Source organism: Sorex araneus, chromosome 5 (genome assembly GCF_027595985.1).
Source record: "Sorex araneus isolate mSorAra2 chromosome 5, mSorAra2.pri, whole genome shotgun sequence".
Lineage (NCBI taxonomy): Eukaryota > Metazoa > Chordata > Mammalia > Eulipotyphla > Soricidae > Sorex > Sorex araneus.
This window is the reverse complement of record NC_073306.1, coordinates 6,649,915-6,665,082: the sequence shown is the minus strand read 5'-3', so window position 1 is coordinate 6,665,082 and position 15,168 is coordinate 6,649,915. Positions and strand designations below refer to the sequence as shown.

Here is a 15,168-nt window from a genome sequence, read left to right as displayed (position 1 = left end):
CTCCTTTTCACCTAAAAATGACTCCACATGTTTGTTGCCGAAGTAGAGAGAGGGAGATGGAGAAGGAGAGCCCAAGACAGAGGACCGGAAGTGTCAGGAGCTAGTTCAACTCATTTTGACTAACTCATTCATTCTTCTATGAATGAATGAATGAACACATTGGTCGAGATCATAAATACATTTCAGAATCTTCACTCGACATATTCTCAAGGCAGAATCAGTTGCTTGGCAGTTTCAACTTCATGCCTACCTGCCTTTGTTTTTTTTCTCTCTACAGTATCATTAGAGAGGCAATAGAGTTTTGTAGACCTTTAACCATTGTTTAGGTGTCTGCTGAATCTTGTTCCTTCTGTTCAAGTGGTTAGAGCAGAGGGTCGCAAATATATTCCGCCTACCACTCCCTCTTGACAAATATAATTAATTATTCAGTATCCCCCTTCACCCAAAATCTACCATCTTTTATCAAACAGAAAATGTTTCTCTGGGTTCTTCTGGCACATCCCATTTGGGAAAGAATGAGGAGGAAGAAAAAAATTCCAGTTCATTCACAACTCTTTTATTTCTCTCCTCTCTTCATCTCTCCATCTCTTGTCTCTCCCTCTCCTTTCTTCTCTCTCTTCCCCTTTCCCCTCTCCCTCTCTCCTGCCTTCTTTCTCTCTCCCTCACTTTCCCTCTCTTCATTCCTTTCTCTGCTCCCTTCTTTATGCCCCTTCCTCTCTCTTTCCCTCTTCCTCATCCCTCTTACTTTCTCCCATAATTCTCTCTCTATCCTCTCTTTCTCTTCCACATTCCCCTTCCCACCTCTGTCCTAATGGCCCATACAAATTTCCCCAAATTTGCTAGCCTAATTGCTGGATGCTTTTGCTTTATCCTGTAAAATAGATTGCGGCCTCTGAAACCTGCCTCTAATTAGGAATTTCTGCTAAATCGGTTATTGCCCATTTATAAAATATCCTTGGAGAATGTGCTTTTATGCACAAACAAGCTTTTTTTCATATAGTAAAATTACTGCTGATTATTTTGTGTATCAAAGTTTGTATTTTACTTTAACCATTCTAAATGGAAACTACTTAAGAAATGTTGCATATCACTTTACTGTCTCTAGCAGGTTTTAACTTAATGTGACTTGACTTTTCTGGCTGACTTTGGTTCATCACAGGTTCTGCTACTGAACTTTTTACAGTGTGAAGCTACTTGCTTCTACACCAGAGAAGAATGGTAGATTTGAAGAGTTCTGATGTTGATTTTGTAGATTTTTCCCATCACCTCCTCTATTATCAGACAGTTGTCATTTGAGGAATCAATCCCCATCAATGAAGGAGTGGGATTCCTTGGGTGGCGTCGGTGAAGTAGGGAAACTGAGGCAGCCTCAAGAAGAAAATCTACCACTTCCCTCTCTACTCACTTCTGTTACCCTAAGTGCCGGGGAAATTTAGGACTGATTGAAGTCTTCCGTGAGCATCTGCATAGCACAGATGTTCACACCTTGACAGTCCTATCAAGCTGCACCTGAAATCCACTTGTTTTTCCCCTCAACCTGATTTCTCAGGAGCTGTGGACTCGAGCTGGAGCGAAGAATTGCTCTTTGCAAGAAAGGAAAGTCAGTCCTGACTCTTACCCAAGCACTTCTGACCCGTCACTTTTCTCTCACAGAAAATAATTTCAAGAGGAGACAAATAGTAAAGTACAATAAATTTATTGGGGGAAACAAAGGGAGGAAAGGGGAGAAGTAGACAAAGATGCATGTTCAAGAGAGGACCTTGGGGGCTGGAGTGATAGCACAGCAGGTAGGGCATTTGTCTTGCACGCGGCCAACCCAAGTTCGAATCCCAGCATCCCATATGGTCCCCTGAGCACCGCCAGGGATAACTCCTGAGTGCATGAGCCAGGAATGACCCCTGTGCATTGCCAGGTGTGACCCAAAAAGCAAAAAAAAAAAAAAAAAAAAAAAGAGAGGACCTTGAACTGCTTCTCCAGAATGGAGAAAAGCCAGCACATGCACATATCTATCCCCAACAGGGATGCGGGGTCCATTTCCCCAGAATGGGGACATGAGCTTTAAAGTATGAAGGGACACCTCTTCACTTGTGTACCCCTCTTCTTCTGCCAAGTTAGTCTACATAGAGTTTCTGCAAACTTTCCCCGACCCACCTCCCTCACCTCACCCTTGTCTGTTCCTAGGTTGATTCCCTGAGGGGGAACTTGAGCAGTTGATGATGTTTTGATATTCTTCACTTGGCATCCTTTGTCTCAGTGGTGGGAGCCCTCCTCCAAAAGAAACTGCTACCTCTGCCTCTTCTCTCTGGAAGTCTCCCTGCTGGGGCTGGGAATTCTGCATCTCAATGGTCTTCAGTTCCCCTGACCTCCTGAGTTATATCTGCTATGTCAAAGGCCTCCATACCTTTGTTTCAGTTTAGGTTTCAGACACTGCTTCCCCAACATACATTACAGGACCTCCACCCCCGCCCCCCCTCTTCCTGCCAGCAACAAGACCATAAACCATGATTTCTTCATACTAACACTTCTCTATTTTGACTACTGCCTGTAACATGTCTATTTCTTCTTACATATTCCACCTTCTAGTAGATTGGCAATTAAAAAGTGCAAAGATTCTGGACTGGAGCGATAGCATCCAGGTAAGGCGTTTGCCTTGCACATGGTTGACCTAGCATCCCATATGGTCCCCCAAGCACCGCTAGGAATAATTCCTGAGTGCAGAGCCAAGAGTAACCCCTGTGCATCGCCGGGTGTGACCCAAAAATTAAAAAAAGAATGTAACCAATTGAGTCACCCAGAGATATATAGTAACAAAGCTATTCATGATCATGTTTCAGTCATACAACGATCCAACACCCATTTCATCACCACTGTCTATTTCTCACCACCAATGACCTCAGTTTCCCTCCCACCACCCCATTGCCATTCACTTTCCTCCCCCCCGTACAATTTTGGGCATCATGGTTTGCAAAAGATATACCAAGAGGTTATCATATTTGTTCCTTTACCTAGTTTCAGCACTCAGTTCTTATCCAGAGGGATCATTTCCAACTAACTTTGTTATAATGGGCCCTTCTCTATCCCAATTGCCTTTTCCAAGGAATGCAAAGATTCAAAATGAGGTTTATCGCACTTATAAGTGTATTAAATTCAAAAAATAAAGAAACTAATCACCTGGGCATTGTATGGAAAAATCTAAAATGTTGGTATAATCTGAAATTTGACCAAAGGAAATGCAGTTTTACATGCATTCTGGAGTCTTCATTTAATGCAGTCTGGAGTGTGTGTGAATCTGGGTCCCCAAAGATGGGATTTTCTGTTTGTCTTGACATTAAGTACATGGTTATCCTAGAAAAGGACCATGGGAACAGCTGAATAGAAAAGACGGGCTTTATTTCAGGGAAGCAACTGAAGTTGGGATGGATGTCCTCTAGCACAGGCTAAGAGAACAGCTTCAAAGAGAAGGAGGACTGATGTTCTGTCCAGGGGGAGACAGAGTGGCATAACAGCTTATACATCGTCCAACAGTTTTTCAAGAAACTCATCCATGTTCTTGAGGTAGGACAGCAGCTTGTGCAGTTGAGGGACTGTCGCACTGTCGTCCCATTGTTCATCAATTTGCTCGAGCGGGCACCAGTAATGTCTCCATTGTGAGACTTGTTACTGTTTTTGGCATATTGAATATGCCATAGGTAGCTTGCCAGGCTCTGCCGTGCGGGCGGGATACTCTCGGTAGCTTGCCGGGCTCTCCAAGAGGGACAGAGGAATCGAATCCCAGTTGGTCGTGTGCAAGGCAAACGCCCTACGTGCTGTGCTATCGCTCCAGTCCTATTTGAGGAACATACAAAGAAAATGCATCACATACACATGAGTAGTGGAGAAATATCACTGGTTGTATTTTTATTTTGGATATAAGAATGAAGATCAATGAGGCATGAGATAGAAAATGACACTCCTATACAGTCTCCATTGGTCAGTACCATCTGTCTGGTGCCTGGGGTCCAAATTCATGCAGATGCATTCTCAAAACAGCAAACAAAAAAATAATAAATAAAAGCTTCAAGACAACTGAACAAAAAGGGCATTCTTGGCAAGACAACCAGGAAGTGTGTTTCACCAGCACCATATCAGTAAAGCAAGATTTAAAACTGGCAAGTGGGATCCTATTTAATGCTGAGTAAAGTTGGGGTCATGTAGCTAGTGTGGCCTAGACACGTTCAGGAATCTCCCAGGAAAAATCATGCATATGTATGCTGAAGGCTAGTACATGTCAGCTAAAGAACATGTGACTGATATACAGAATCTTAATCACACGTCCAGAAAATATTTTTAGTAATGTGAAGAGGAGAAAAGATGACCTAGGTGAGGAAGGGTTCCACTGCACAGTTGCATTGATTAGCACTGCCCAACCAGTGTCTGCTGTCTTTGAATCCAAAGGCATTCCTAATTCTCCATCCTGTCCCAGTCAGAGCCAAAACAGTGACACTGGTGGCTTCTCCCAGGGACAGTTTGTCACCTTAGACCAGACTGTTTTTTTCTCTCTTTTTCTTTTTGATTTTTGCATTTATTTTCGCCTTGGGGGACCATACCTGGCCATGCTCAGGGATAACTTCCACACCCTCCAGTGGTGCTCAGACGACCATGTAGTTCTGGAAATTTGTCGGGGGAAAAATGCATTTTAGTCCTTTGAGCTCTCTCTCTCTGTTTCTTTTAATTTATTTCTTAATCCCAGGAGCCCACATTTTTTTGGAGGGATGAGGTTTGATTTTTTTTACCACATAAGACTAATTGAAAAACCTCTGCAAATTCATCTTCTCTAAAGCCCCAAATTGTAAATACTCTTCCACATCAAGATGAAATAAAAAGAAATGTTTATTGTGTTTTCTCAGTGAATTCTTCTATCCCTGCTCCTGAATTGAGTATACTTTATTAAATATCCATGTAACCTGTCTACTTCACGAAACTGAAAATTTTTTATGAAATTTTGTATAATTAGGATTTCAAAATCTCTAGTGAAAATAGTTTGCCTCATTTATTTTATAAGACAGAACATTAAAATCATTAAAATCTTTATCAGCATATTGAACCTATAATAATGATTAATTCATTGTTACTGATAATATCCTTTCATTTCAAGAAAATGACATTTCAATATTCACTACCCACAATGAACAGGATATGCAATTATTTACCAAAAAATCATAATAAACACATTTTAATGTATTTGAAAAAAATGTAGACTCATTCAAAATTTGTTCTTGAAGCCAGAGAGAGAGTTCAGAGGGTAGTGCTTTGCATGTGGCCAACCCTGACTCACTCACAGCACTGCATGTGACCTCCTGAGCACCACTGGAAGTGAACCCGCAACACACAGCAAGGAGTAAGCCTGAGTGCTGAGTATAACCCACCCACCCACTGACCGCCCACCAAAAATGCAGAAACACTTGCTACATTTCCATTGATTTCCCAGGTATTGTGAGAACTCTTAAGAAATTTAATACCAGCTAGGGCTGGAGCAATAGCACAGCAGTAGGGTGTTTGCCTTGCACAAGGCCGACCCGGGTTCGAATCCCAGCATCCCATATGGTCCCCTGAGCACCGCCAGGAGTAATTCCTGAGTGCAGAGCCAGGAGTAAGCCCTGTGCATTGCCGGGTGTGACCCAAAAAGCAAAAAAAAAAAAAAAAAAAGAAAGAAAGAAATTTAATACCAGCTGAGACTCTCACTCAGATTCCATATATATGTATATATATATATAGAGAGAGACCATATATATATAGACATATATTTGGATATTGATCATATCTATATAGACCATATAGACCATCCCATTGCTGTGGCTGATATCTTATAGTCATTTTTCTTTGATTACTTTGATTTTCCCTGATAAGCAGTTATGTTATACACTTCTTCATGTACATGTTGACTCTTATGTCTTCTTGGGGAAACACCTCTTTTTCCCATGTCTTTATAATGAGATTTAACTTATTTCGTTGTTGCTGTTAAGCTTCGCTCTTGCTCTATGTAGCTATATCTTTGATATTTTTCAAATATATGAATACTTTCTATTTTTAAATGGTGTGTCTTTTTATTTTAGCCATAATTTCTTTCTCAAAACAGAAGTGTTTTAAATTGACAATTTCATTCATTTACTTTTGGGTTTTTTTTCTTTGCCAGTGGGGTGGAATCATTGAAATTACATCTAAAATCAGCATTTTGGCAAGTTTACCGTATGTTTTCCTTCATCTGTCTTTGGTCAAACATCAAAGTTTTCAATCCATTTTGAATTCACTTCTGAGTTTTGTGTTTGGTTCAATATTAACTTTTTGCATATTGCTGATCATTTCTCCTGATGCCATTTTTTAAAAAGAAGCTTTACCTTCTCCTCTTTGGGAAAAGAACAAAATAAATAATCTACAAAATGTATTACGTTATTGAATAATTGAAAACACAGTAGCAACTTTTTTCATTTACACTTTTTAAGGGGAAGAGGGAAAAAATAGACAATCAGATTTTAAAAAATCACACTCTACCTTTTCTAATTCAAGATATTAATATTTTCTGCAAATTTTATTAATCTTATTTCATGAAAATCTGTTTCTGCCATATTTTAAGACAAAAATGCAAAAATGGTCATTTCTCATTTGGCAGTATTTCTATAAATTTAGTCATAATACATTTTGTTGCATGATTACTGAAGGGAACAAATTAGGAAAATATTACCACACTTTCCTAGTTTAGAGAGCAGACACTTATTGATGTCATCTTCTATTTTCGCATAGACCGATATAGTCCATGTTTTAATCTAAATATACCATTTTGTCTATAAAATTCAGTGCTTCCCATAAAATAGTTTTAGAATTCTGTCCCTATTGGTTGTTCAGCCTAGAATTTAATCTAATCTAAATATAATAACCTTGAATCCCCAGGGACACCAAAAATAGGTAGATTATTGATTCCCTTATCAGGCTTCCTTATGAATCTCTCTCAGACCGTTTATGTGATTTATCAACTGATAAACAGATATTAGAACTTGAATCATATGGTCTATAATACTTAGCTGGGTTTCTGTAGAATCACAAGTGAAAATATTGGAATAAAATATATAGCAAAGAGAAGAATATTTATTTCCTTATTTCTGGGTGAATAAATTTGAAAAATAAAACAAATTTAATCTTAACAAATATGTTAATTGATTTTACATGGACATATCCAAATTTGCATATCTTCATTTTTACAAATTAAAAACGTTGTTTCAGAAGAGCAAACCACCCTTAATGACTGTCTAGTGAAAGTGTATATCATTCAATAAAATCTAACATAATTTCAATAGGGGGATATATAATAAAATTTTAAAAATACAGTATTAAAAAAGGAATTAAACCCTATATCAATATAAAAACCCACTATATTTTAATAGGTCACTTAATCTTTGTTAAAGTATAGTTTTTCATTCACAAATGAAATTTATAATATATGATAATCTTTCTATAAAATTAAGAGAATTAAATTATTTTGCACAATTCCATAAATGAGTGCTAGTTACTTATTTATACATTAATTTTACGAATTTATAGCAATAGTATTTATTATTTTCCACACATGATACAAGTACTTTATACTATCTAGTGTTAAGACCATTCCTTGGAAGTGATGCTTAGTTATTTTAAAATCTAAGATTATATGACTAATTAAATGACAACCGATTCAGTCACCTTACATCTTGAGCTTCTTAATTGTATATTACCTCTCTGTGTTTATATTTAACTATAATTCTTTAAAAACTTTACTAAACTCTGTGACTTTACTAAACTCTACAAATATATATGTATATATATAAATTCAATAAAGTGACTTAAAAATTTATTTCTCCAATATGTTCCAATTTTATTTTTAAAAGGTAGCCATGAAAACCTCAGAAAAATGATAAAATTACTGTTTAGCATCAGTTAATCATATAATTTATCTATTCATATTACATGTATTATCATTTTCCATCTTCAGAGCATATTTCTGAGCTACTATATTTAATATATATTGGGATATTGAATACATATGTGGATATTCTTTCAACACATTAATTCCCTTTGCATTTTCTTAGACAGTTTCTTTAATTTATTTTTTAATAAGTGAATCACCGTGAGGGTACAGTTACAGATTTATACATTTTTGTGCTCATGTTTCCCTCATATAAAGTTCGAGAACCCATCCCTTCACCAGTGCCCATTCTCCACCACAAATAAACCCAGCATCCCTCCAACCCTCCCCAATCCCATCTCCCCTGAACCCCACCCTGCCACTGTGGCAGGGTATTCCCTTTTGTTCTCTCTCTCAAATTAGGTGTTGTGGTTTGCAATAAAGATGTTGAGTGGCCATTGTGTTCAGTCTCTAGTCTACATTCAGCACGCATCACCCTTCCCCCTCATGGCCTCCAACCACATTTTACTTGGTGTTCCCTTCTCTATCTGAGTTGCCTTCTCCCCAGAATGTGAAGCCAGCTTCCAAGCCATGGAGTCAGTTTCCTGGTACTTATTTCTACTGTTCTTGGGTGTTAGTCTCCTACTGTTATTCTATATTCCACAGATGAGTGCAATCTTTCTATAGACAGTTATTCTTAATTTATACCTTCAAGCAGCATATTTTAATATTTTCTTTAGTTCTTTTATCGACTGATATGCTTCACTTATATATTTTTTCTAATAATTATAGCAGCATTTACATAGCACTTTATGTCAATTGCTTTATCTGCTTAATCTAGTCCAATATTTTCTATAGTTCTCTGTTGAACCCATTCATTTCATCACCATTTTTCAGAATGGGCAACTGAGTCATTGAGAAGAGTTAAGTTGGCATTTCATCTTAATCCAGTCGACTTTGCTCTGAACAATTTTAAGTTTGAACAATGAATAACAAAAAATAAGGTTTTATGACAAAATAGAGCATCTTGCTACACTAGAGACTTCTACTTTCAGTTGAAGGTAGGCAGGTACACACACACATGCACACATGCACACACACACAATCGGGTCAGAAAGTAGAAGCAAATTAAAATGTAATTTTAAGGAAAGAGTGCTTACCTTTTACTGACAGTAGAATTCTCTGCTTTCTTGTAGCTATTGTAGAATGCTCTGCTTTTCTTAAAATATTGTGCTTTATATGTATATTGTACATACATAGAAAAATCCCAGACAGTTTTATTGTACATATATAGAAAAATTAAAGAAAAATTATCCCAAAGTAGAATCTGTGGAGATAAAGCATCAGGCTCCCCAGTACAAAATGAATCCATAGTCATGGGTGAACAAATTGGTGAATGAACAGCTAACAGGAGGGAAGTCTTGCCCCTCTGGCTGCACACATTCCAAATAAATAAGCCTGCCAAGGGGTAATGTTGGATATTGCTCACGGGTCAATTTACTGACTTCTTCTTGTTAACATCTAGTTATTAAGGGCAAGACTAAGTATTACAATTGTCCCAAAAGAGAGAAATGACTCTTTCACACATAACACAGCCCGTAAATTTCCTTGGGTCCTTATTAAGAAGTCAAAATACTTCAGTAACTATGTTAAAACAGCAACATTTCTGGTCATGTGTCATATGTCAGACATGGATGCCCTTGTCATTAGCTAACAACCTGTGTCAGATCTGGCTCGTCTGCTACTTTCCCCTGGGCTTTGAGACTGTATGAACGTGGTTCGCTAGGCCAATTAAATCTAGGAATATAGGTTTTTCTTTCTTGAGTATTTATCATCAGAAACTTCTCAAAATTCTGCAACAAAGCAGTCCCTCTTCTTCTGTCATGTGTGAATAGCTCAGCAGGACAAGTACTTTTTGGAAATGTTTACATTTTAATAATAGTTTCAAAAGTTAAAGCAAGCAGTCCTCTAGGCTCTGGGGAATGGCTGAGTATCATTGATCTCTCCCATTTGCAGGGCTTGTGTTATCGGCTTGTGTTATTGGCCCCGTTCTTATCCATTGATTGAAATGTCCTTCATATTTTTATTCCTCTGACTCTTCACGTTTATAGATGAGGTTTGTGGCCTACCGATTTTCAATTTCATAGAAAAACTCGTGTATTTCTGTCACATAGCCAGCAGCACAGATGTGACAACAGATGAGCAATTGTCCAAAGGCAATCGGCCAAGCTGGCTAGCTCAGAAACTTTAGAGACAACCCAGGAACAGACAGGCTGCCCGACTCTTCACACTCACAGGCAGAAGCAGAGCTAAGTCGATGCCACCAACGGGTGAACTGCATCCAGTTTATAAAGCCCCCTCCTAGTGTGGGAATATCTGTCAGTCTGTTAAGTTTCCTTAGGTCATTTTCACACCTATGTGTATAATCTTCTCAGTCTTGCAACATGAAGAGAACAAAGATGTTTCCTTCCATTTACTTTATGCCTACAGGTTTTGGGTTTCACGCAACAGTGGCACTGTTATAGCTTGATAACATACACTTTTATTTCTTTGGGTTAGTTGTGCGTCAAGACCTATTTCCTGCAAAATATACAATTGTTTTCAATTATATGTCCAATTTCCAACAGTGTTGATCGTAGTATATTTTTAGCGTTCAAAATTTAATTTTTAAAGTATGCACTCTTTATATGACACTAATATTAAATTTGTTATGAAATGCTTGTACTAATGGTATTTACATGGTATGTTGACTTACGTTCTAAATCATTAGTCTTAATATTAGAACTAGAGGGCATTTTTGCTGGAATATTTCATATACTTTTGTTTTCTTTGTTTTTTTGTTTTGTTTTTACATTTTAGGTGTACAAGAATTTCCAGAAAACATAAAGTGCTGTAAGTGTTTAACAATTATTGAAGCCAGTGTCAATCCCATTTCTAAGTGAGTATAAGTGATTGCATTTTATTTTCATTTGTTCCCATTAGATAATAATGTACCCTGATAAAAGAAATTTGCATAATAAATGAATTTTAAATACTGTATTTAAAATTCAATTTATTAGAGTGATGGAAAATAAATAATCAAATCAGAATAGTTAACAAAAGATTATTAAAAGCATTGTTGGGTAGCAAGGCATAATTGGCACAGAAGAAATTCTTTGAAATAAATTGTGTCATCATTTTTTGAGTAATATTCAGGGAACACATTATGAAAAGTAGTCAAAACTAAGAAAAAGTTATTATTTATGGGTATGGTGGGAAATTTCTACAAAGGTTCTGAGGAAAGTTCTTAAGAGTGTCAACAGTTTAAAGTATTGTTAAGTTCCTAAAAATAGATGAGTATATAGTTTTACACTACATAGAAAGAAATTGAGTATGACTTCAAACACCATGATACTAGGGGGAAAAGGAAGCCTAAAAAGATAATCCTATTGTTTGGGGGCCATAAAACAATGTTTTTATTCCCCCAAATAGGTGATGAAGGACAGATAGTAAATATGCTGTGATCAGATCAACAGTACTTACGGTTTCTGTTTTTAGTAGAGCATTGCCTTGGGAAGAGACTCAGCTTATCTCCTCTTTTGATGAATTATGGTCATGTAGGTTATGTGGAATCAATTAGGTCAAGAAATCATGAATTGAACTGATTGGATGAGTTAAAAAACCTGAATGATGAGGTCACTTCATGCAAATGGAAATAAAATCTAAAGAGTTTATTAACAGTCATAGTAATATTTGGAAGAATTGAACTAGCAGTATTGGGAGCAAATAATAAGTTTCAGAATAAGACTGGCATTTTAATGATTTGAACACTAACACTTTTTAAGAAAAATCCTTCAGCCACTTGTCCACAAGAAGTTGAGGAGACTGAAGGACACTGATGAAATTCAGGAGACTGGAACCCATTGAAAAGACATTTTTATCTTCTATTGTAGAAGTTCATCTACTACAACAGAAGTTCATCTATAGAAGTTCATCAAGGAAAACCCATATTCACTACTTCCTGTCCTCAGTGTTGAGAACAGGAAGTAGTGAATATGAGTTTTCAATGCATCATAAGACTGTACTTGAGAAGGGATGGAACTGAACTTAAAGTAAGGAGATAGAAGTTTAGAGATGATGTTCTTTATCGTGAAATATAAGTTTCAATAGAAATTGAAATATTTCAGTGACAAAATGTTTGAAAGACACAACTCTTCTATTTGAAAACAGTTGAGTATGAAAGTAGGTGAGTTTAACCCATAAAAAGTATTTTCTAGGGGCCAGAGAGATAGTGCAGTGGGAAGGACACTTGCCCTGCACACAACTGACTCAGGTTGTATATCCCAGAAGATCCAAGTCTGTCAGAAGTGAATCCTGAACACAGAATCAGAAGTAAGCCCTGAGCACCATTGGGTGTTGCCCCAAAAGAAACAACAAAAGAAGTGTTTTCCAAAACTGTTAGATCACGTTACAAAATGCAATTTTCTCAACAGAAATAGATGGTGATTACTTTTCATCTCAAGACTATAGCTATGTCCTTGACCTGTGTCAGAATCCAGGGCAGATGATGAATTGTTTTAGTTCTTTAATTTTAATAGCTCATTGTATTTTGGAATCAAAGGAAGAACTTTGAGAGTCATAGTCAGATGATAAATTACATTTTTAAGAAGCTTAGGTTTTATAGTTTTCTTGGCTGTATGAATTGCTTTCGTATATTTTAAAAGATTAAACATAAAAATAAACATGTCATGTCTCTGAATTGTTTTCATATGTTTAACTTCTGAAAAGACAAATAAATGTGACCTTTTTCCATCAAAAATTGTCTAGGGGATGGAGAGATAGTAGGTAGAGGCTTCTTGCATTGCACACGGGTCACCTTGATTCAATTCCCAGCAGCCCATTAGGTCTTCCGAGTACCACAGGAGTAATCTCTTAGCGCAGAGCCAGGAGTAATCCCTGAGCACCGTCATGTGTGCCCCAAAATGCTCCCTCCAATTTTTTTTAATGTCTGACAATAAAAGAATTACACAATTTGGAATTCAGGAAAATTTGACATGCTAATTTTAAAGTTAGGTCCTATGCCATAAAATTCATTTTCAGCTCTATGGCATGTATTTTAGCAAATACATATAACCATGCAGATATTCATTCTTCCCATCATTCCCAAAATTTCTCTCATTGCCCATTCACTGGCCTGATTTTCATTTCCATGTTCAATAACATAATTTGTGTTTGACTTCTTTGTTACTTAACACAGTGATTCTGAGATTTATCCTTGCCATTTCAAGAATCAATACTGCATTTCTTTTTTCCTTACAGGTGATATTCTGTTTATAGATATACCAGAATTAGTCTATTGAACATCTCTTTAAGTTTCCTTCAGATTTGACTATTATGAATAAAGTTAGTACAAATTGTATAGACAGATCATTGCATAAGCATGTATTTTCACATTCATTGGATAAACACCTATTGACAGTTCTGTATACCATAGTGCCTGTAAATTGAATATTGCAAGAATTTCTAAATCATTTTACAGAATAGTTATTCCAGATACATTCCCACAATGAAATTTATTAGCATTACCTTTGTTCCTTGTTTTTGTCAGAAGGTGGAGCTACCAGTTATTTATATTAGCTAGACCTGCAACTTCAGTATCATGGTCGTAGTACTTCTAACTTTTATTCATATTTTAATATCCAATTGACGTCTTGCCATGTATTTATTTACAACCATGTTGTTTCTATGGCAAAAGGTTCAGTTTTATTTTGTTGTTGTTTATGATTTTTGTTTCAGGAACACTAAGCAGTGCTCAGGGATCTTTCTTGTCTCTATGCTCAGGGATCACTCCTGATAGTGCTCAGGGAACCCTCTAGAATCTTAGGGATCAAACCCAGTCAGCCAAATATGTAAGACAAGTGCTCTACTGCTGTACTATATCTTTGCTCTTTAATGTCCTTATTTTTAATTTATTTGTCTTTTTTATTGGGCTGGAGCGATAGTACAGCAGGTAGGGCATTTGCCTTGCATGCAGCCAACCCGGGTTCGATTCCTCCACCCCTCTCGGAGAGCCTGGCAAGCTACCGAGAGTATCTTGCCCACATGGCAGAGCCTGGCAAGCTACCCGTGGCGTATCCAAAATGCCAAAAACCGTAACAAGAAGTCTCACAATGGAGATGTTACTGGTGCCCACTCGAGCAAATCGATGAGCAACAGGATGACAGTGATACAGTGACAGTGTCTTTTTGTTGTCAAGCTATAATTCTTTAATATAGAAGTCTTTAAGTTTGTTTTGTTTTGTTTTGTTTGGGAAGCACACCCAGCTATTCTCAGGGCTTTCTCCTGCTTCTGTGCTCAGAGGCCAGTCCTGGCATATTTGGGAGATCATCTGAGGTGCCAAGGATCAAACCCCAGTTGGTCACATGCAAGGCAAGAACCCTGACTGCCGTACTATAACTCTGGCCTAAGAATTAATTTAATGCTTTAAGTTCTGTAAATATTGAAGCTAAATAGTCGTTATAAAATATCTCTTTACAAATATTTAATTTTATTCTATAACATTTTTTCTTTTTGCATTGTCACTTTTTAGGAGTGGTGGGAGAGGCTCCCAGGCAATAATCTAGGACTCCCGGGGCCTCTCCCCAGTCAGCTCAGTCAAACAGCTCCGACAGCTCATTGCTGGGGCAGTGATGCTGTCTGTGTTGCTCCAGCCCCAAGCCCTGAAGATCCTCAGAACTGCTTCCTGGAGCCCCTAGAGCCATGTCTCCCAACTAGAAGTTTTAAATTTTGACAAAGTCTTGTCAATAAAATTCCCTGGTTTATATATTTTGTTCCTAACAGATCTTTTCTAAATTTATAGGGAGAGTTTTGTCTACATTTTCTTCTGAAATGTTTATAGCCTACATTTTACATGTAGGTTTCTGACATCAAGTTCATGTGCACTGAGAGATAATTATGGGTTTTTTAGGTGTGTTTGGGTGTTTTTGCTGTGTCTAGGATTTTTTCCCTCACTCTATGCTCAGGGATCACTGGTAATGTTCACGTGACCACTCATGGTGCAATGCATTGAGCAGGAGTTGACTCTGTGCAAGCAAGCACCTTAAACCATGCACTTAACCTCTCTCTACCCCTTGGGATTTTTTTAGTTTGTGTGTGAATATCTTCTTGCCCTTTGTTTGACAAGATATCCAGATTTTTTTCACAAAAATTACCCAAGTATCTTTTTTGGTAAACCAATTGACCATATATGTTTGGATGCATTTTCAGATTCTCTATTT

At 37.2% G+C, this 15,168-nt stretch overlaps 1 protein-coding gene across 13 annotated transcripts in view; it reads left to right on the top strand.

Annotated features, from left to right (window-relative positions):
• The window catches only part of LRRC7 (leucine rich repeat containing 7), a 625,380-nt gene that overhangs the window by 284,340 nt on the left and 325,872 nt on the right, over nt 1-15,168 (top strand). For all 13 annotated transcript variants that reach the window (XR_008630218.1, XR_008630219.1, XR_008630221.1 and 10 more), the window contains exon 5: nt 10,772-10,850. Coding sequence is in view for 9 of the 13 variants with exons in the window: in XM_055138674.1 (XP_054994649.1) it covers nt 10,772-10,850 (79 nt within the window). In the remaining 4 variants the exon portion in view is untranslated. The remainder of the gene's footprint in view (nt 1-10,771; nt 10,851-15,168) is intronic.